Source organism: Manis javanica, chromosome 13, assembly GCF_040802235.1.
Source record: "Manis javanica isolate MJ-LG chromosome 13, MJ_LKY, whole genome shotgun sequence".
Taxonomy (NCBI): Eukaryota; Metazoa; Chordata; class Mammalia; order Pholidota; family Manidae; genus Manis; species Manis javanica.
In genome coordinates this window covers 73,299,933-73,323,230 of record NC_133168.1, presented here as the reverse complement: position 1 = coordinate 73,323,230, position 23,298 = coordinate 73,299,933, and the positions used below count along the sequence as shown (strand labels likewise).

The window sequence follows — 23,298 nt, the reverse complement described above, 5'->3', positions numbered from 1 at the left end:
GCAGGTGAGCTGGAGAAAAGGAGGATGCCCTCGGAGACGCTCCGGGCCAAGGAAAAGCTCTCGCCCACCCTCGCCGCAAACGAGAAGCCGCTTTCCTTTTCCGTTCCCTCCCTTTGCCTGAATCCCCCCGGGAAGTTGGACGCCCCCGGGCTCTGGACTGCGGGACGCTCGACGGCCAAGGGGAAACCGAGCGCGCTGAGGTCCGCAGGCACCGACGCTCTCCCCGCGCCCGCCTCCCGCGCGCGGGGCGCCACGTGCCCAGGCCCCGCGTCACCAAACGCCCCTCCGCGCCCCGACTCTCGAGCAATGAGGACACGCGTGTCAGCGACAGGACACGCGCAGGTAGGTGCGGCGCTCCCCGAGCGACAGGCAGGGCTGGGCGCGCACGGGGGCCGGACAGGGAAGCCGCGAGGCGGGGCGGAGAGCCGGGCGGCGGAGCGGGGCTGCGCGTACCTGGAAGCCCCGCCGACGAGACGACGGGCAGCAGCGCGGCCAGGAGCAGCAGCGCCGCCCAGGGAAGCGGGCGCCGCGCGCTCGGGGGCTCCCCGGCCTCGGGCGCCATCGGGAGCCGGGGTGCGCGGCGGGCTGGTCGGGACGCCGGCCGGTGGGCGCTGGGCGGAGGAGGGGAGCGAGCGCGGAGGTGCAGCGGTCGGGGCCCCGCCGTCCGTGTGGGTTTGCGTGCGCAGCGCCCGCGCGCTCCAGCCCCGCGCCGATGGCTCCGACGCGCGCACCGCCCGCCGCGCTCCGCACTGAGGCCGCCGGCCACCGGCCGCGCCTTTTAGCCGCGAGCGGGCGCCCCCTGCTGGCTGCGGGGCGGCGGGCCGAGGCGGGCGGGGCGCGCGGCCCGGGTCTGAAAATTCGGGGATTCCTGTGTGGGAAGCGCCCAGGGAAGTACCTCCTATGGTCTAACCTCTTGTTCTCTGGCTCGGGAAATGGCTCTGGGTCCAGTGGTTGCCAAGCCCAGTAAGGCCCTGTCTCCTTAAATAAACACCTCTGGTTTCCACGTTGGGAACGGGAGCCAAGCCCTCCACCTCCCTGCGCACCGCGTTAGTCCTGCCGCTCAGCCTGGCCTTGTCCACGCCCCGCGCCCCTCGAGAGGGGGTTTAGTGGTCTTAGACGCTGCTGTCCCGGCTGCCATCTCTGCAGTCTCAGAGGAAGACGCCTGCCTCCAAGTACGCGCAGAGCCCAGGCTGAGGACTGATGGGCCTCACTGCTTCCAACTTCCCTGTTGTCAGCACTGCTTAGGGTCCCCCTGCTCCGAACTCCCACCTATTTGCTGTAGGCTCTCGGCCTTGGAAGCCTCAGCACTGCTCCAAGCGGGCTGGGAGCACCTCCGGAGTCGACAAGGACGCCCGGGCCAGGCCGGCCCGCCATCCTGGTGCCACGGGCTTCTGTCCGCGCGGCCGGTCCCTCGCACCTGATCCGGCGGAAGCACAGCGCTGACATTGAGTCAGCTCTCTGTTGTGATAGCCCAAAATGTGACCAGATTTGTGGCATTTTTCACAGAGGAACAGATTGGTAAATGAATGGTAGATTGATGAAAAAGACAGCATCTCTTTTCTGAAACCACCGCCACACATCCAGGCATTACGTAACATCCATGGAGGGAGAGCCTTCCTTTCGGGAAGACGTTCTTCTGGTTCCCGGTGAGGGTTCCTTCTTCATTTATCTTGCAAGCTCTGTGCGCAGCAGAGCTCATGTAGTGTGCAAGCACTTCAATGTTTAAATAAAGACCCCCTTGCTGCGATGTTGCACTGTTTCCCTACACATCATGTAATGGCAGCCATGGCTTCCGTCTGCCCAGCCACCTCCCACCCCTGAGCTCCTTTCGGAAAGTAGCCCCTTCCCCCACTCCACCCAAGGAACTCCAGTGGGATCTGTCTCCTTCCCACCACCCTCTTCCCCACCCCAGCTGGCCCAGGGATCCCCAGTGGCCTAAGCTGGGTTAGAGTTGGACTTTTCTAAGTGCAGATGGAGAGAAAGTCTTCTCTTCTTTCTCCCATGACTTGTGGATGTTGAAGGATGGTAGCTGTGGTAAGCTGAAAGATGGTGCCCCAAAATGTCCATGTTGTAATCCCTGGAACCTGGGAATGTTACGGAGGGAGGATCTTTGCATATGTGATTAAACATCTTGAGATGGGGAGACCATCCTGGATTATGTGGTGGGCCCTAAATGCCATCACATGCCTCCTTGTAAAAAGGAGAAGGAGATCTGATGTGCAAGCAGAGACGACAGTGTGTGCACAGGGGCACAGGGGCAGCAAGGCAGCCCAGACGCCAAGGCTCGCTAGCAGCCCGGAGAAGCTGGAAGAGGCGAGGAGGGGCTCTTCCCCAGAGCTCTGCTGGGAGCACAGCCCTCCCGGCACCTTGATTTCAGTCCAGTGGAACTAATTCTGGTCTTTTGGCGTCCAGAATTGTGAGAGAATAAATTTCTGTTGTTCTAAGCCCACAGATTGGTCATTGTTACAACAGCCACAGGAAACTGAATCAGTAGCCAACAGGGGCTTGTGTCCCTGGCTCCTGCCTTGAGGGCCACCGTCCAGAAAGAATGAAGCCAACACGTGCAGAACCGGCAGATGGAGAGAAAGTGCCCTACAGATATGCAAGCCTGGGCTCCAGCCCTGCCTTCCTGCAGACCGCCGCTGGGAGACTTAATGCCCTTTGCTAAGTTGGAGCAGGATTTCCGTCCTGTCTAACCGAAGAGTCCTGACCATGAGATATCCCCCTGTCCTTAAGAGGGTGCAATTTACCCTTACTTCCTATCATGCATCCAAAAGAGTCCCTCGAAGTACCAAGCAGTAACTTCCAGGAAATGCTCATAGGTTAGTTGCCATTCATTTGTTCATTCAGCAAGGATTTTCTGTGTACCAACCCCCTGCTTGACACTGCTCCATAGAGGCCCTGGGATCAGTGATAGTAAAACTTAGTGCGAGATAAGAGAGATGAGGAAAGGCAGTGATGAAGACCTTAGAGGCCACAGTAAGGACTTAGGCTTTGAGAGGGTGTGGGGGTCTCCAGATGATTCTGATCGGAGGAGTCACAGACAAAATTGGCCTGCAGAGCTGTGAAAGCAGGGAGATCAGCAACCAGGCTCATCCACATGAGGGAAGGTAAGGTGGTGCCTGCACCCAAAGTATGGCTGCAGAGGGGACAAGGACTAATGAGACTCAGGTACCACGGGATGATTCTCTCACTGATCAGATGCAGGGGGAGAAGAGAAAGAGACTTGGCATATGATAAGTCACACTCTTTTGCCCTGGTCGTTACCTCCCTGTTAGGACTTTGATGATTTCAGGATATCACATGGCAGGGTAGTGTCCTTCCTTCCTTGTGAAATATATGTGTACTCACTTCCCCAGTATGTAACTTGTTAGAGCAGCTTATGTACTGGGTATTTAAGCGTGAAACACAATGCAAAATTAACTCTACCTTTAGAGTTCTGAAGACTAGATTGGAACAGTTGGCCATAGGTTGTCAGAGATTAAATGAAATTACTAACACTTATGACTCTGCATTCTGATTTTAACTACAAATTTGAAAGTGTATTTCATTTGTGAAACTCCTAAAGGAAACGTCAAGACTATCATTACTTTTAGGTTTAAAAGACCTCAAAAAACCTGACCTAAAATTAATAGTCATCTGTCCTGATCCTTCTAATCAATGCTTTAGTTCACTCTGTTGCTACTATTGTCCTGATAGATGTTACTATTTTTTCACATAATTCTTAAGCTCCTGGTAATTGCTTCTATTTTTTTGATCAAAACAGAAAAGAGTGGATGTTACTCAGGCTAGAGAGATCATCACTATTTAATTGGGATGCTTTTCCAGCTTGCCTCCAAGTTATTTCTCTGATTTATTTCTAGCTTTACTAATCAATCTGCATCCACATACACTACGTCTGGTTCTAGTTATTTTTTAAATAACCATACGTTCAAAGAGTTCAACACTCCCCATACACATTGTCATGACATTCCTATGTGGTAGAGTAGATTGAAATGCTATTCTCATGTGGATACATGGAAACCAAGTTCAAATGACCATCCTGCACACACTCCAGTAGAGTTTGGAAAGTGCGTGTCTTGTACCATCATCTGACATAAACTCTTGTTCAGGCTTCAAATTGGCTCACGTGGCTCTTTAATTCCTTTCTAAGTAACAGGGTTGAATATATCTATATGGTGTGACAGCAGCAGGACATTATGCAACCCCCATCACACAATGGTGATGTGCATGCTTTTAAAAGAATCTACATAGAAGCAGAATAAAGGAGAGGTAGTGTCCACAGTGCTTGGAGTCATGGGGGTGGGGGCAGAGATCAGTAATTCAGGCACAACGGATCTCGAGGAAAATAGCAGTCTCTAGAATTTCATAAACAGAGGGGAAAGGGGAAAGGAAAAGGAAAATACAGGTAGGCAAGTAGACTTCACCTTGACATGGAGAAAAAAGAAATTGCTTCTAACCAACAGTCAAATAAAATAACGCTTTACTAAACTTGTCTTGAGCAGTAGCCATCTGTTGTGATTCATGCAAGCTTAGAGGCACTGCTCTACATTTACAGAGAGAAAACCAACACTCCGAAAGGTGGTATGGCTCACTCAACTCACCCTGTGACTGGGGAGGGTGAGAGTCTCACCCAAGCCTCTGACTGCAAGTGTAGGTCTTTTCCCACGGCACATGGCATTCCCAGCATCTACCAGATTTTCAATAAAAGCATCAGGATCAAGGCTGAGAGGGCAGGTAACAGTATGCTTTACATGCCCATGTCCGGTACTCTGTCATCCAAATGTGAGCCATCTTTCTTAGCAAACAGTTACACAAGACCTCAGTATTATATCACTCATCTTCTCAGGGTTCGGAAGTGTGGGAAAGAAAAGGTGCTCCTTAAAATTTTGCCATAAATCCATCATTGCCTGAAATGTGCCTCCTCTGCACAGTTCTAACTTGTTTCTACTGCAAGGCAGTAAGTACCAAGACAAGTTCTCTTTTGTACAAATATACTGGGAATTAGTGAAACATAAAGGATTAAGATGGCACACACCTAACATGGTATATGGATTGTTAAGGATTCTAGTTGAGAGCATTTCTATTGCCATGATATACAAGACCACAGACCTATTTCCTCAGTTTCTGTCTGGCGGACCAGGTCATAAGGCATGCATACTGCAAACAGAAGTAGCTAGATATTCCAGGGCTATCATCTACCACTTGCCAGTGGGCACAGGGCTGGGGCTATATTGAGAGAAATCATTCATTAATCTATTCCTCCATATGATATTTGTTGAACACTTATTTTTGTGTCAAGCAAGCAATGTGTTAGGATCTGGGGATACAAATGTGACAGGGACCCAAGCAGCCATTGCCTCTGAGAGCTCACAGTCAAGGTGAGGAAAAAACAAACAAAACCAAACCAAAACAACAAAACCACCTTCCAGAGTGGGCTACTTAGGCCATGGAGCTTGCTGGAATTGTTCTGCATGTTGTCTATCTCTCCCCTTCCCTTATTCTTTTTTCCCCAAGGAGATTTAAACCCTATGTGTACTTTCTATAGACATATATTAGGGTGCATTCTCTCTAACTCTGTGGAATAAAAAGAGCCCAGTTTGGGGAGGAAGCACTAGTAAATTGGGTGGAACAAAAGCTCAGAATGTGCAATCTTCCAGTTGCAGCTGGCAGTTCTAGAAGTTGGCCCCAGCCTTATGCTAGGAAAACACATGTCTGGCTGCTGTCCAGCCTGCATTTGCCTGACCCTGCCTCCTGTTGAGAGCAGAGCCCAGCGGCCAGCAGTAGGCACCACAGAGGCCTTGGGAACGGAGTTCTGTGCACAGAGCCAGTCCCCAGCCACACACCTCAGACCCCATGCATGTTGACAGACACGCATGCCCCAAATGGGGGCATTACTTGTTCGTTAAGGCTTTAATGAGCTCCTATTGCATACCTGGCCTGTATTCAGGGGCACACAGACCTGTGGTCACTTCCTAAATGGTATCTGGGACAGCTGACAGGGGCTTTGCTATCAGCTTCCGGGAGCTGCCCCCAGGCAAGCCACAGGAGGGTTCAGTGAAATCCTGGTGCCTGGCAGTGCCCTTCTTTCCCAAAGGACACCTGCCTCTGGCTGGTAGCAACCTGCCACCTGGTGTAGCCTCCAGCCCCTTTCCTCCTGGGTGGCATCCCCTCTCATACCATGTACCCAGGCACACGGTACCCTTTGGTGCTCATATCTGCACCCCCCACCCATCAAGCCTTCCTTCATGGAAGGCTCTAATCACTTCCTTTTGGCTGAAATATGAGTAAATGACTGATAAGGCTTCAGGCAGGCTTATCTGTAAGTAGGTGGTCTTTGCAATTCCCAAAGCATGATCTAATTCATCCTCATGAACCATGAAGGAGACAGACACATTGCTCTACCTGTTTTACAGAGGTAGAAACTGAGGTTACTTGCCAGCCTACACTGTTCCTGTTAGAAGTGTCAGGGCCAGGAGGCAAATCCTGACACTCCTTCTGTAAACCAAGTGTTATAGGCCAATGGAAAGAACAACTGGGTGAATTAGCAGCAACACATTATCAGCACTTTAGGACTAGGGCCTCTCACACTTGCACTTGGATTTCCCTGACTTTAGAAAAGGCACCATTTTCTGCATCAGCATTATAAACAACTCTTTCAGGCCACATTTGAGAAGCAAAGTAAGTCAATTTTCTTTACATCCTTTAGCATCCACTCCAAAATAGGCATCTAGGCAAAAACATTTTATGATTTTGTACCATTCAAATCTGTGTGCATCTCAAGAGTTACTCTTAATAATTATTTATATGATCTTTTGAAAAGTGTATTGAACTAATATCCCAGGTTACCTAGATGCTGGGAAGGGCCTTACCTCTGTTCCTGCTCACGCTACTTTCATGGCCCTCAGCAGCATTCAGCCCCACCACTTCCGCCTTTCAGAGGTATTCCTTCCTTTGCTCCTGACCTTCAACCCTATCCCAGCTTCTCTTCTGGGTCTTCCACCACTCTGCCTCTATCTCCTTTGCAGTCAGAGCCCTTCTGTCCTCTCCCTCTCATCCCTCATTAGAAGACTTATCTGTGCTGGGGGCTGCAATAGCTACGGGCTGCGTTCCCCAATCCCTGGCCTGAGCTGCCTTCAGTCCCTGAGTTGCCATGCTGCCTCCTCCCACAGGAATTTTGCACCAGCTGATTCTTTCCCCTATTCCTTTCTGCCCTCTTTCCTATCTTTCATAGCTCAGTTCATATCAAAGTCTCCCTTGACCTCTGTGAGCTGGTGAAATCACCCCTCTACATCCACTCAAAGCACCATGCAACTTTCCTCTGCAGTCCTTCTCATGGCTGTGTGTTTGCACTTATCTCTCTGCTTAATGATTTTGCATCACCACAGCTTGACTGTAGGCTCCATGAGTGCAGAGACCATGTCCAATTTTGCTCACTCCACAGCCCAGGACCTGGCATAGGACCTGACTCATACAGGCACACAGCAAATGTTTATTGAGAGTGCATAGGCATGCATGAGTGTCTGAAGGATTTCTGTACTCGGTAGGGTGAGCTTGGTAGAATTGGCCTCTGCAAGAATGAAGTATAAGCTTGGGCCTCTTCCTTACTGCCACTCCATTCCCACCCAAATTCTGGCTGTGTTGAATACCCTCCACACATAACCATCAAGTCAATGAACCAGTGGGAAGATGCCCTCAGGCCAAGAGACACTCCAGCAAACACAATTTAGAAATACCAGACTTTCCATTCTGGACTGCTGGTGTAGTGAGTCTGGTAATACGCCCAATGGTTGGGAAGTTCTAGCTTCTGACTGGTTGGGAGTTGCAGTCAGAATGTCAGCTTGGGCTGCTGTCATCTGAAGGTTCTACCGGGGCGGAAGGACCCACTTCCAAGGATACTTGCTCACATGGCTGGCAAGTTCATGCTGGCTGTTAGATGGGGGTCTCATCTCCATCTGAGCCTCCTACAGAGCTGTGTGTCCTCAGAACACAGCAGTTGGTGTTTTCTGGAGCAAGCAGGGCAGGAGTCCAAAGAGAAGTGACAGTGCCTTCTATGACCAGACTTGGAAGTCACTCTCAGCCACTGCCACCATATTTTATTGGTGACACAGATCAACCTTGATTCAGCATGGGAGGGGACTACACAAAGGTGTGAACACCAGGAGCAGCAGATCATGGAGGGCCCACCTGGGGGCCAGGTAACACAGGCTACTGCTGTCATTGTGGTGATACGCCTGCCTTTGTACAAATCCTTGGGTTCACTGACCAGTGATTTCTTTCTCTCGAATCTCCCCTGCAAGCTCACTTACCCTTGTTCCAACTGAGGCCATGCTGCCGGGAAAGCAGACCACCTGAACAGGCCCTAGCATGCTTGCTCCTCGGTGTCACAAAACATGACACCCTGCCCACCCTTGCCTTCCCCCCTTATTTACACCCTTGCCTCTGCTGCCTTTTGTTCATGTGTCCCACTGTCCAAGATCCCTGAGCATGTTTTTAAAACAGATGATGACCTTCTCGTTTGCTTTTGTAGCAAGGACCCTTCTCATGTGCTTATAAAACATGACATGTATAGAAGCTCATAAAGTCTGTGCAGTGGTCCATCCAGGATTCCATTTGCAGCCTCACTGCACTTCCTGGGGCCCCCTGTAGAGCAGCGCAGTGTTTCCTCTTCACAGTTCCACAAGGCCACCCCTCTGCACTCTCGCACACACCTATCTCCCTTAACCTAGAGGTCCCCACCCATTCTCCCCTTCACCTAAGCAGTTGACTTTAACAAATGTTTTTTGCAGCATATATTCAAATCTTCTGCTACCTCCTTCTGGGAGCATCTTGACTAGACCCTCAAAGAATGTTTCCCTGCAGATTTCTTTAGTACTTCTGGTCTGCATCACACAGTTTATAATCACGTGTTCTTGTCCCTGGATTGATGGCAAATTCCTGTTCCTTTTCACTATCCCATAGAACCATGAAGAATGTAGAGAAGACAAAAGGTCTTTGAAAATAATTTTTAAATAACTTAATTGATTTTTCAATAAACATTCATGGAATACCTAACTATGTGTCAAGCACTATAATAAATACCAAAGGCACAAACATAAGTAATACAGTGTCTGGAAGATCTTTCAGAAGAATGATATTTTGGTAGCAAGAAAGCATAATGTCCAGTCATGTATCATTCACTTCCAAGTGTGATTTATCTGTGTGGCTAAGCAAACTTTAATCAAATAGAGGTTCCAACCAAGTTATCAAAACGTGGTCATTTTGCATGTTGTGATAGTTAGCAAACTCCTTCACAAGGCTAATTAATCAAGCTGCACTTTCTCTTTGAGCACTTGTTAGTTTGGTTTATAGAGCCTAACATGAAAATGTCATTGAAATGTATTTTTAAGAGTAGGATATCTTGTTATAACTGTTAGCAAGAAATAAAATATGCAAAGTTTCAAGTATCACAAAGAAAACTTGAAATTGCTGAGCCACCAAATGAGGTGGCTGTTAGTTTCTCCAAGAAGAAGACCTCCTGGGCTTCTTGAAGGAGCAGGGCAAGTCTCCTTGGCAAGCATGATTCTCCAGCAGAGGGACTGAGGACCGGCTCCGCTCACTAGGTGCCCTCTGCCTTTCCTCTGATACCCTTCTGCACACAGACACTGCCACCAGCCCTGGGATCCACTCATTCATTCATTCTGAGTTTTCCCCCCTCCTTCCCATATAAAACACAAATCAGTAGAAAGCCTTTTTAGCCTTTTAGCTCTTCCGAATTAAGTCCTCTGAAATCATCCACTGAATACACCCAAATTCCAGTCCTTTCTCCATATCAAAAGCTTTCAGGGAGCCTATGGGTACAGTTATGCAGGGCTTAGCACCATGGTCTTCTCAGGGATGTTTCCACTGTGCTTCCCTTAAAATGCAGAGAATCTTTTCAGTACGTTTTATGTTTAGTTGAAGAATTATTAAAGATGGGGTTTGAGTGAATAAGGAGATTGGCTACAATATGAAGCAGAGAAGTGAATTCATAGGCAGGAACTATGTGGTAAAATTAACTGAGTGTGGTATATGTGTGGTGGGAAAGAAGCTCTTAAGGGGCTCCATGATCAATCTTTGAGCTTACCCAAGGCAGAGACTGAATCTGAGCACTCTAACCTCCACATCAGCCTGGACTCCTGAGTGTCCTGATCAGAGAAGTCGTCTGTCCCTGGTTGAAGGAGATATTCCCCAAGTTAGGCCCTCAGGACTTCTACAGTTCAACATTAATCACATATGAGACCATAAGCCCTCAAAGCAAAACACCATGAGAAGAGTCAGCAGAAACAAGAGTTGGGCTTCTAAGTGCTTTAGAGTTAGACTTATTAAGTTGAAAATACAAAATAATTATACATCACATGTTTAAAGAAATAAAAATAAATAATGATTTTAGCAACAGCTAAAATGACTTATAAGTGAAAAAATATTCCATGGATAATAAAAACTGAGTGGACGGTTAAATAGTAGATTAGACATGGCAGAAGAGAAAATTAGGAACCTGGAGGGTTGGTTCAAAAACCTTAACCAGGAGTGTGGTACAGAGATGCAAGCAGGGAACTATAAAGAAAGAAAATATATGAAAAGAAGAATTGAAAGGTCTAGCATCTGTCCAAAGTCTCAGAAGACAAAAATAAACAGAATAGAGAAGAAGCAATATTCAAAGAAACAGTGGCTGAGGACTGATGAAAGATATAAATCTAGGGATGTAGGAAGCACGGCAAATACCAAGCTGGATAAAGAAAAAGAAATCCACACCTAAGTACATTGTAGTGATGTTGAAAGCACAGAACGTAGAGTGATGATTAAACACAGCCAGAAATAAGTGAGAGAAGACTTACAAAAGCATAAAGTTAAACAACAGTCTTCTCAACACAGGAGGTTGGAGATGGTGGAATAAATAATATGTTCAGACTTTAAGAGAAAATAACTACAAATCTAGAATTGTGCATCCAGCAAAATTACTTTTCAAGAATTGGGTAAAATAAAGGCATTTTCACATAAATAATCTTTGAGTGTAGCTACTGCCTATAGACCTTTCCTACAGGAACTTGTTAAAGTACTTCAGGAAGAAAAGAATGACCTCAGAATAAAGGTCTGGGATACAGGAAGGAATGGTGAACAAAAGAAAATATGTAGGAAAATCTAAACAAACACCAGTTATACAATATAATAAAAATAATGTCTAGTCATGGAGTTAGAAAAGGAAACAACTAAAATACTGGCTCTCAAAAGAGTAAAACAGTTGGGGAAATCATTATTAGGAGTGTTAAAATGAATCTGTATTGTTCAGGAAGAAGGTTGGGAAATTAACTTTGGACTTTTTTATTAAGTCTGCAAAAATTTTAAGAATAACAACTAAAAACATATAGTGTATAACTTCTCAACCAACAGGAGAAGAGATTCCAACATTCCTTCATCCATTGTGGGTATATAAATCAAGTAAAGTAATAAATCTATAAAAAATTTGGACCATACAATTACCAAGATTGATTTGGTGCTCATATATAGAATACACAGTATTCTCAAGCACACATGGGATATTTATCAAAACTGGCCATGAATTATTCAAATCTATCAAAATTAGCCATAGGAAACCATCCCAAATTTCAATAAACATAAGTATTCTACAGACTATCTCTTGCCATACTGTAATGAAGTCAGAAATCAAAATCAAAGCAATTTTATATCTACTTTTATAAGTTATCATACACGAAATTATAATAGAAATTTTTAAATGCCCAGAACTGAACATATCATAACTTGTAGGATGTTGCAAAACTGGAAAATATATAGCCTTAAATATTTATATATGAAAAAATAAATAGCCTTAAACCCTTGTATTTGAAATTACAACATTGAAAATAAGCTGAATATCCAATTAAGAAATTAGGAAAAGAACCGAAGAAAAACTCTTTAAAGGAAAAGGAAGGAGATAGTGAAGAAATGAGTAGATGTTAATGATAAGAGACATGAAGTTATAACACAGAGCATAATTCCCCCTAAAACTGGTACTGAGTAAAGACTATTACAATAACCAAATCTTTACTGAGGTTTAACAAGAAAAAGGAAAAGAAAGCACAAATAGAGTAATAGGAATTTTTTTTTAAAAAGACACAACTACACAAACAGCAGATACTAAAAGGAAAAGAGAATATTATGAAGTATCATAATTGCTTCATCTGCTCATTATAATTACTTGATCTGCTCATAAATATAATGTTAATAAATTTGAAAACACAAGAAATAAGTTCCTGAAGAGCTATAACTTACTAAAGGACTCAAGAAGAAAGAAAAGGTCTAAATGATCCTACAATTATTACAGAAATTTAGTCAGTAGTTTAAAAACTTCCCATAAAGAAAATAGCAGGTGCAGCCAATTTTATGAGCAAGTTCTACATAACTTTCAAAGAAAAATTGTTCGATCTTCTAAAAGATGGAAAATGAGGACATATTCTCCCAGCAGCCTTCAGTGAGGTTAACAGAACCTTGATGCCAAAACTAGGCAGAGGGTACGATGAAAGAAAATCAGACACTCTAGCCGGTAGACATTGATACAAAGCTCCTAAACTACATTACCAAACTGAATCCAACCAAGCATAGAAACAAAAATGTATCTTGTCCGAATTTGCTGTATCCCAGGAATTCAGGGGAGGTTTAAAATTAGAGTAAATGTAACTTACCACATTAATAGACTAGGGGAGAACAACCATCTGGTCTTCTCATTTGACTCAGAAAAAGTATTAGATGAAATTCAACATCCTTTCGGGTCTAAAAAATTCTTAGGAAGCTCAAAATACAAGACAGATTGCATGACTGGATGAATAGTATCTATAAAGAGCTTCCACATTCAAACACCTTTCTTAATTGTGAAACAAAAGAAGCCTGGGATGACCACTCTCACCTGCCCACTACACTGGAGGCCTCGGCAACTAGCCTTTATCTGTTTCAGGCACTTGGCAATTTCTTTTGGTGGCACGTGAAAGGCAACCTTTTCAATGTATCCTAGTAACAGAACAGACCAATTTTATTTACTTAGGTAATACTTCTTCCTAAAACCCAATAAAACATGTGGTGGTAATTGATTTAATTTTGCTTTATACATTGATTTACATTATCATACTAGCTGTCAAATATTTTGAAATAACACTCTGGCTCTTATGCAAAACCTTGCAAAGCCCCTGTTCTAACATTATAATTCTCTCTCTTCTGGAATTTCCCATTTTTCTTTAAATTTCAATGAAAGTAGAAGGAGTGAAGAGAAGAGATAGAAGTCAAATGTATACAAACCTTTCCCTTATTCATGCTGCAGGAAATATTTCAGAAGCTGGTGGTGGTACACACAATTCTTAGTGATCAAGTACTGACTATCATTCATCTTTACAGTTCCCATTGTCCATAAATCCCCTGGACATTTTTCTTTACACAAAGCAATGAACCTTACATGTATTCCTTTTAATGATAGTATTTGCCCAGTTGGAGAATCTGAATTTTTTTTTCATATGTTCTCAATTCAAATCACAAATTGTTCTACTTCCAGAGGCAGTTTTTCTAACACATATAAAAAGTAAGAATAAAGTAATTGGCAACCATGATATTAGTTAAGAGAACTTTTTGTAGCATGCTTGACTATTGTTTTTGCTGGTATTTGACAATTACATCATTATTTACAGTTGCTAAGGCGATCATGTGAGAACACTCAGCTTGGGAATACTTGGAGTCCAAGTTTGTGGCTCATATCCTTGTGAATCACGCCACTTACAAATAAAATTAATTAGACATGGGGCCATTTCATCAACTATACCTCTGGCAAGCTAAAACAAGCCAGATGTAGGCTAGCAACAATAAATGAGCTATTTGTTGGCCAACCTGTTGCAAATGATGTTTCATTCATTTAGAAATAGAATCACTCTATCAGGAAATCAAAGTGATATTGTATTAGGGAACCTGAATAAAAGGAGACTGTCTATGCATAACACCACAGAACTATTTAAAGCAAACTGAAATAAAAGGAAATCCACAAGTGTCCAACTGTTAGTGGCAGTTTAAACTGTTGCCTGAGATTGGAGGGCAAATGGAGTTATCTGCCAAATATTAAATGTACATATTCTTTATATCATTGACAAACAATAGAGACTCACTCAGGCTAAATTAGGTTTCAGAAAAACCCACAACATTAATGGAATAAGGGAGTCATTCACTGGATTGAAAAAAAGGCTGACGAATAAGGTCTCAAGGAAAATAGGACTCCGGACTCCAGGGCAGAAACAGTCAGCCAGCTTCTTTAAAGCACCCTTTTTGGGACAAAACTTCTCCAACTGCTTCCCATTTTTGTGTCACTGTTCAAAACTCCAGTTCCTAGGAGGGAGCACCTGATTGGCTTAGTCAGGTCACATGACTTGGCTTTCCCACAAGAGAGCAGAATGGACCTTTTCTTCCCCAGAAAGGACAAGCATTGGCCCCACTGTATTTGTTTTAAAAAACAAAAACACAAACAGCAGAAGACAAAATTAAAGATATTTTCTCATTACCTCTATATTTCCTCGAAGGACAATGAAGGTGCTGTGGTCAGAAAGGAGGGTAAGCAGGGTGAATGCAAGCAGGCCATGGTCAAGCTTCTTGCAGCAAAGCTCCTTGGCAGATGAAAGTGACAGGCATGGCTTCAAGACCTGGCCCCTAAACATCCCACAGGACCTCCAGGCTTTCTCTGGTGGGCCCCCTCCCAAGCTCCATTCTCAGCTGTAGGTTGGAGAGAATCCAGCAGAGGATTCCGAGGCTCTTGGGGATGACTGGGCCCCTAGGTGGGAGGATCCTAGCTCACAGAACAACCCAACGTGTGTTATACTCTGATAGGAACAAGAAATACATCTTATTAGAGTAAACCATCTAAATGTTGGGGTTGTTACCTAAAGCGGCTAGTAATCTACTTTTATTAACACAGGGAGTTCTGTTTCTTAACTGGGAAGAAACACGTACTTCTGTCTGGACTCTATGGGAACTTCAACTATTAGCATCCATCTTGGAAACTTCAGTTTTTAATCACAAATACTCATATAGTCCTAAAATTATTTTCTCAGATATTTCAGAATAAATGTAGTCTTTCATTTCTAAAAATCAAAAAGAATGTTTTAACAATACAACTAATAAGACTTGCTATTTGATACATCAATCTGGTGCTTCTGAAATTATAATCATTTATGTGCATGGAAAATCAAAGAAGGAGAATTAAAGAGAATTGAGCCCAGATACTCACACTAGTGTGACAATTTTTGACTATCTATGCTTCTTCAACTGACAGGAAATAGCCACACTTGGATAATCAGGCGACACAAAACCAAAAAGAGAACTTTTAAAATCCACTTTTGTTTCCAAACTAAAGTACTTAGAGGGAAAGTACAGGGAACCTCATTACAGTCATTTCATTTGTTACATTTCACAGTCAAGGTTAGTCAAAAGCTCACTAGAGATGCACTTCTGAAACATCAGGTTACCAGCAGTATTAATTACCAGGAGTCAGAGTGCACTCAATCATTGTTGTTCCTTGAAAGAGAAAAAGTGTGATTTATGGAAAATATTCCCAGCATAAAGCAGAAGTCAAGGTGCAATAATTAGCAGGATCATCAGATGCTCTAGAAGCTATATTAACCTACTTCAATGCCTCTCAACCCCCTTTAAGGCAATTAAAGCTGCTGAATATAGCTGCAGATGTTGCCCATGGGATATTGTTCCAAATATACACAGTGGACACTTGATTTCAGTAAAATTTTAAAAATCCAGTCTTTTAGTTTACTATCTTAGGAGTTCCTGAGGGCAAGAAAGCCATTTTCTTCATCTTTAAATCTATAACCTGTAACAGAGTTTTTCCATAACCTGTGGGTGCTCGATAAAACTTTTTGGGCTAAACAAAAATCTAAAAATTTATCAAATTTAGCCAAATCTCTATTGAGTAATAAAGCCAAACAAAACCATTTTGTGTTTAATCACAAAAAAGAAAAACCAAAAGAAAAAAATAAGTGAATAGTCTAAAAACAGTAGGTAAAGTTGTGAATGTAAGAATGTAAGGTAAATAAATAAAAATGAATAGTTTTCTCACATATACCAGCAATAATCTATTACAGATCAAAATGCAAAAGATTTCATTTATTAAAAAATCATATCATAAATTACCTAAGAATAACTTTAAAGAGGCCTACATATGGGAAACTATAAACCTTATTTAGAACTTCGAAAAAAGCCTTGACTAAATGCAGATTCATCAAATACAAACTGCTATCGAGTGTCAAATTACCACTATTGTATGTAATGCTTAGAAAGAAAAAAAAGCCATTGCCAATTAAATTATGAAATATCATCTATGTAAATAAAGCCTAATTTCAGAGATGTTATACTAGGGAAATAAAGGGGTCAATCAAATATATTATGTTCTCAGATATGAAGACTGAATATGATAAAGTTATTGACTTCCAAAATTAATATATGGATTTAATGAACTTCTGATGGGAGTATAAGTTGATGTAACCTATCAAAATATTTGAAACATATTTCTACATATTAATATAGAGCAAGTGACAAAGTTTTTCCCATTATTCAATTCTATGAATCTATTTTAAGAAGTAATCAGATTTATGCAAAAAGAGGTCCATCTTATCATTATTTACATCACTTGCAATAATGGAAAATAAGAAACTATCTAAAAATCCAAGAATAGGGAGATGATAGTATAATATTTGTTACATGTACACAATCAAATATTCAGCTATTACAATTCAGTTCACAAGTAATTTTTAAAGAGATGAAAAGAGTATAGGGGAGAGCCTAGTAAACATAATATTCTTCATGTAATTGTAGATTAATGATAACAAAAAAATAAAGATAAAAATAAAAAACAATAAAAAAAATAAAGAGATGAAAAGATAATTATGAGGATATAAAATGTGTCCAAGGCTATGAAATTGTGTGTGAAGAATTACTGCATATATCTGAAAATATACATAAAAAGAAATGGAAATATATGTACTAAAATATCACTAGTTATGTTCTGAACTACAAAATGTATGTGCCAAAAGACACTAATGAACATGCTATTTTAAAAAGTCAGAGTTAACTTTGAAAGATCTTGAAAGTGAGAACTACGGGAGTCCTGAGACAAATGTTATTCAGAGGCATGATGACTTGGTATAGTGCCACTTTGCTTGGGTTGAACTACATTCCCCAGAATTACAGGCCTCTTCTCTAATCAAACCCTGACTGATATAAGAGGCTGTCTTGCTCAATGGGTTTCAGCCCCAGGCAAGTTCACTATAGATTCAATGTGACCAAAGAAATGACAGCAAAACGTTCTTACGGTGAAAGGGTTATACCCAACTTTATTTCCAGGTGGCAGGTCAGTCACTAGAATCCCATTCACTCAGAGCAAGTCTGCGTGCAGCAAGCCGGTCTCTGCCTCTGGGCCCCTCTGTCCACACAGCCGTCCTCTGGGCCTCTCTGCCTACACGGTCGTCCTGCACAGCCATCCTCTGGGCCTCTGTCCTCAGTGCTGCCACCACTCCAGCCCCTGCTCTCCTGCAGCCTTGCAGCCCTGCCACCATGTCGCACCCAGAGCACTGGGCGGAGCTCTTTTTATAGAGTCAACAGCCATGTATTGCCCACAGGTGTGCAGTGAGCTAGTCAACCAGGGCCAGGTGAGAATCCTGGCCACAGGAACTCTCATTTTATCCACAGAGGCTTATCAGTATTATTATTGTCAATACCACTGTCAACATGATCAATCAAAGAAGCATTGGTTTTCTCAGGTCATATTCTATGCAAGACAAAGTCTTTAAAATGGTTCATTGCCTTAATAATTAGCAAGGCAAATATCATCCTCCCCATATTACAAACAGAAAAAGAATTGTTAACAGAAGTGCTTTGAAGAGCAAGGGTCTGACATACTCATCTTTAATTCCACAAGTTACCATGAAGGAAAGGTGAGAAGGAATAACAGCCAGGCAAGCAAGTCCCCCACCGCTGTTTAGCCCGAAGAAGTCCAGGGGCCACCTAAACTCTAGGCTAGATTATGGACTCAGGAGGTGATGCATTTGTATGGTTAAAAATTAAATCCCTTGAATGTTTTGCTTTTCAAGGGCTGACCTCCCTCTGCTGTGTTAAACAAAGTTCTTCTGATTCCCTCCAACCAGCCCTGAATTGGGGATTACTTGGCCTTTGGCAAGCTTCAAAGTACAGCTAGTCAAAGCAAAACATAAAGTGAAGGACTGATTTTGATTACGGGTTTTCCTATTCATTGGTTTAACCAAGTCTGACTCCCCTGAAGGCCTAAGGTACTAGACTTTATACAAGAAGACACACACATTGTTGAGCCTTCTGGAACCCATGAAGGTTTCCTGTGCTCAATGCCTGGGACTGCCTTCTGCACCACTGATTTGCTGTGGGCCCCATGTGTGTATCGGGTAAGGGTCTCAGTCCTCTTTTTCTGTATGTACTTCTTCTGAATTTCTCTTTTGATACCCTGTCCTGCCGAGGTGAGGAGAAATATAATCTGTCAGCTCAGGGTCTCTCTCTCCTTTCCCTGGAGTCGTGTATGAGTTTAGGAGTGCAGAGGGCGCGTAGCCTTTGGGAGGGTGCCGGCTGGCCATCGTCTCATCTGTCCGCATGAGAACCCTCGGAGACATTGCACACTCCTGAGCACACCAGCTTTCACACTGCCCGGCTTCCTGTGCCTTCCATGTGACAGTCAGGACACGTGTAGCTGCCCCAGCACACCACAGGTGGTCAAGAACCGCCTGAAGATGAAACCATGGGCTAATGTGTCCAAATAATATCCTGTTCCCTTGCATTATTAAACTTGGTCCTACGTGTTTTACAAGATTTTGATTCCCTCCAGGGCAACAACTGTGGCTTTCATGTCTGTCCTCACTGGTCAGCAGCGCACCCCCTGGTGCATTATTGTTGATAACAGTCCTGTGTAGATTACATAGATTCAGGTACGTCTGCCGGCTTTCCTGTAGGAAGATGCCTCCCTGAGCCAGAAGTCCCCGGAGGGGGCTCCGTGATGAAGATCTATGTGCAGGTGATGTGATGATTATGAAAGCAGTGTCCCCAGGCCAACGGGGAAGCGAGAAAGGCAAGACAGCGGCCCAGCATAGCTTCAGTCTCAAGCCCAAGCCCCAGGGAGCCTGATCCCACAGACGGGTCTTGGAGGATACATTTCACCTCAGCATTTATCCCATAGGAGTCGGGAAGCAGGACCCTGTGGGTGTTGGGGCTAAGCTGCTCGCATCACCCGAGAGCAATCCATTAAAAAGGGCCGGGGAGCACACAGACATGGTACAGGAGAGCCCAAGGAGACCAGGGCAGAGCCAGGTACAGCCCGCCCCACCACCCTCCCCACTGACTTGACAGGTGAGGCAAGAACTTCTGAAGGCAAGCACTGAAGGGAGCGGACCCCACTGCAGCCCCGAGTCAGGGGCTGTACATATTAAGACAAACAGAACAAAGAGAAGAAAATGTTTTAAAGAACTCCAAACAAGGGTGTGCACCCCTCTGGTTCACTGAGATTCTTCAGCGTGTAATGACAGCAATAGTGTGACTTTTTGAGCGATGGCTTCAGGCCAAGAATTTATCAAATAGAACTGCAAAAATACCACACAATGCAAATAGTGATTGTCAACCTATACAAAATGTCTGTTGGCATATACCAGGACACAGCAGAGAATTGGTTTTATTTGAAACTCAAGGCACAGGTATTTGGAGGCAGTAGGTATATAGTATTTACTCAGACAGGCATGCTATATTGTTTAAGAAAAAATGGTCCCATAAAAATTCATGAATTCTTCTTTAAAATTTTGTATATGATATTTTAAAGGAACACCTACTCTAGAAAATTTGGAAAACTTGGAAAGGAGATCATTATTTCTAACTCTGAAGCACCTTTTTGCTTATTTAGAACAGTGGTTCTGACAGCTTGTTAAGTGTGGTTCCAGACCAGCAGCAGCCATACCACCTAGAAGTGTATTGGAAATGCAAGTTCTCAGGCCGCATACCACACCAGCTGAGTCACAGACTCTGGGATGGGACCCGGCCATCTGCATTCTCAGGAGCCTCCAGGTGATTCAAGTTTGAGAACCACTGATTTAGAAGACCAAGTGCATGGCACAGAAAGGCACAAAGGGCACAGGAAAGAGTTCTCATTATGAACTTAAGAGTTAAGTTTCTAAGAAAACCTTATTGAGGCAACATGCAAGATGGATTTAATTTTCAAAATGACAATACCTTTAATGATTTTCTGATTCCAAAAATTTTCATGTTCATTATTTTTAAATGTCAGGCCATACTGCAACAAATTAAAAAGAACGTAGCATGCCCTCAAATCCTACCACTTACAGAAAAAAATCCCAGTTCTTTTTGGTTTATGTCATTCCAGACTTTTCCATACACAGATATACATAGGTACACTTCTTCATTTAAAAAAATAAAACCATACTAGTGTTGTTCTGAATAGTTTTTCAAAGTGCTTTTTCATTTAAAAGTACATCGTGGATATCTTCAATGTCAATAGGTAAGGGTTTGCTACATTGTGTTATGCCTGCATAGTATTCCATTGGAAAAGAAACCATATTTTTTAACTACTGCCTCATTATTGAATGTAAAAGTGGTTTCCAACAGCTCCTCACTATTATAAACAATGCTGCCACGAACACTCTTGAAGCTCGTATGCTTAGTTGAGTAGATATTTTGCCAATCTCCTTCCCAAAGTATATAGTTCTGGTCTACACACTACGTGCTGGAGCACAGAGGTCAGCGCCTCTTCCCCGGTCCCCGCCACTCCCTGCCTCCCCTCTCACACAGAGGCCTGAGGGGTCAGTAAGGAGAATGCTCGCCTCAGCTTTCTGCCTTTCCTTCACTCACCCGATGCCAAACCTACAGTAGATGCGGGGCCTCAGGTGGGCGGGCATGCTCGGATGAAAAAGGTTGTGTTAAAACTCCAGTTTCTCATCCACCTCCTTGTATTTTGTCTCTGTCTGAGCAAGATAACCCACCTGCCCCTCTGGAAAAGTAGCCCATGATTTTTCCCGTCCCAGCTGACCCGCCAGGCAGGCCTGGTCGCCATTCTATTCCCGGTTTGTGGATGGGCCTTAGAGAGTGTCCAGATGGCTTCTTCCCCTTTTAGGGCAAAGCAAGAAGAGGGAGGGAAGGGAGCAGAGAGGGAGCTGGTGGAGGATCGAAGGAGGAAGAAATGGAAGAGGATCGCAGGAAAGAAGGGGCAGGTGGGCGTCTTCGAGGCCCTGCGGTCTGGGAGCAGAAAGCACACAGCTGCTCCTCCCGCCTGCCCTCAGGCAGCACCCATGGGCCCCTGCGGAGAGGCCCAGCATTGGCCTTCCTGAATCCTCAAGCCACTTTTCTTTACAACCTCCAACAAAATTCTGTTTGTGCTACCGTGGCCGCAGGCCATAGTAAATGCATCTCCAGCAATTTCAGCTCTTAATGTTGCCAAAATCCTGGTGCCAAATTTAAGCCAAAAAGTTGAAGTTTCAACCGCTCCACCTACAAATTTTAAATGTGTTTTTCCTTTGACCATATGATTGGGATAAGAAGGGTAACTCCCACAGAAATGTCAACATGCATCTGAAATTGAAGAAGGATTAAATAAATTATCCTTAGATTAGTGATATAAATTCATCTGCATATTTTCCATTCAGCTATGTCGCTTGCGTCAATAAATGCCAGAAAAAAAAAAAGAAAGAGGGAGAGAGTGGCACAACTTTCTGGTAAACTTGTGAGGGCTATTATAAATAAAATTTTGAGTCACCTGAGCAAGCATATGAGACTAACTAAAAATAATATGGAACCACCCTTTCTGTAACAATGTCACATCAGTTGTGGTGGTGGCCTCGCCTGTCTCCTCCCCTCCTTGGGACCCTCCGGATCCACCTCAGCCCCCCACCCCACTCCCGGTCACCTCAAGCTGTGTTGCTGCTGGGGTCCCTGTCACTGGGTTGCAGATGCGTGCCCTGTGCAGCCTCCTCCAGCAGCCTCCACCCACCACTAGGGGCGGCTGCTGGGTTTACTCAACTCTGCATCTTTGCTTTTTTGCATATGAGGGAGAGTCCCACCAGGTCCTCAATCCCTTGACCCCATGCCCTTTGTAAGTGACTCTGCAGCTACGCCCACCTCCCATGCCCCAGAGGTGTAGCGGACTCCCTACCCCCCTTGAGGCTGGGCTTGGCTGTGCAACCTGTCTTGGCCAATGGGACATCAGCAGAGGTGACAGAGACCTGTGCAGGAGCCCAGGTCAGCCAGGGAATGAGGGATGACATCACCAAACTATCGGTCCAGCTGGTCTAACCCACCCAGAGAAAGGTGAGAAGTAATAAAATGCCCTGTTTGAGGATTAAAGGATAATTTGCATGTGAAAGGAATGGGGGCTGTGCTAGTGTGCCCTGTTCCCCCTGCTTACTCCCTGCCTCATGTTAGAGCTTCCAGGCTGTGTCCATAGGCCCCGGAGACGCTGGGCCACACTTTCAAAGGACACTCTCTGGGTTTATAGCTAATTAGCTGGAATTAATTAGGAAACACCACACACCTGCGCCTGGGGATTTGGGGTGAAATCACATTGTCTCTGGGAATCCACAGCGAGTCAGGAACACCCCCGTCCTGACTCCAGCACCCCCACAGGATGCACCCCTCACTGCCTGCCACACCCAGACTCCACCTGGAAGCCAGCCATCCGCACACCCAGGCACGTACGTGCACACACACACACACTTCCTGGCCACAGGGCTTTTGGCATGTGCAGCCCCACTGGGGACACTGGGGACAAGGACTGGTGGCCAACCACAGCGGGCGCTTGCTGCTATCTTAGCAGGGACAACAGGGCCATGCCCACAGCAAAGAGACTGCTGATGGAGGGGATGCCCAGCCACAGCACCCCGGATTCTTCCGAGGAGCCCCCATGTGGCAAGGCCTCAAGGAAAGTTTGTTCATCAGGGACAAGCTCCTCCCAGGGGCCAGCCCACCTATTCCAGCATGTGGCCCTGAGGAATGCTCCGGGCCATTCTGGAGACAGGCATGGCAGCCCAGAGCCCAGCAGATGTGCCCGAGGTACCAAGGGGATTGGATCATCCTCAGCTTCCTGGGAGACTTTACAGAAAGGCACTGCTGTGATGCAAAAAGGAAACACCCGGCAAGTGGGACAGAGCTGGCACCGTACCACTTGTTTGCTGTTCATCTTGCTGCACGATCATAAATTATTTAAAAATCCCATGTATGTCTTTCCCCACAATTTAA

At 44.5% G+C, this 23,298-nt stretch overlaps 1 protein-coding gene across 3 annotated transcripts in view; it reads right to left on the bottom strand.

The window, feature by feature from the left end:
• The window catches only part of FNDC1 (fibronectin type III domain containing 1), an 87,912-nt gene extending 87,150 nt beyond the window's left edge, over nucleotides 1–762 (bottom strand). For all 3 annotated transcript variants that reach the window (XM_037023726.2, XM_073219852.1, XM_073219853.1), the window contains exon 1: nucleotides 454–762. In XM_037023726.2, the coding sequence (XP_036879621.2) occupies nucleotides 454–562 (109 nt within the window). In that variant the 5' untranslated portion in view covers nucleotides 563–762. The remainder of the gene's footprint in view (nucleotides 1–453) is intronic.
• Between the last annotated feature and the right edge of the window lie 22,536 nt (nucleotides 763–23,298).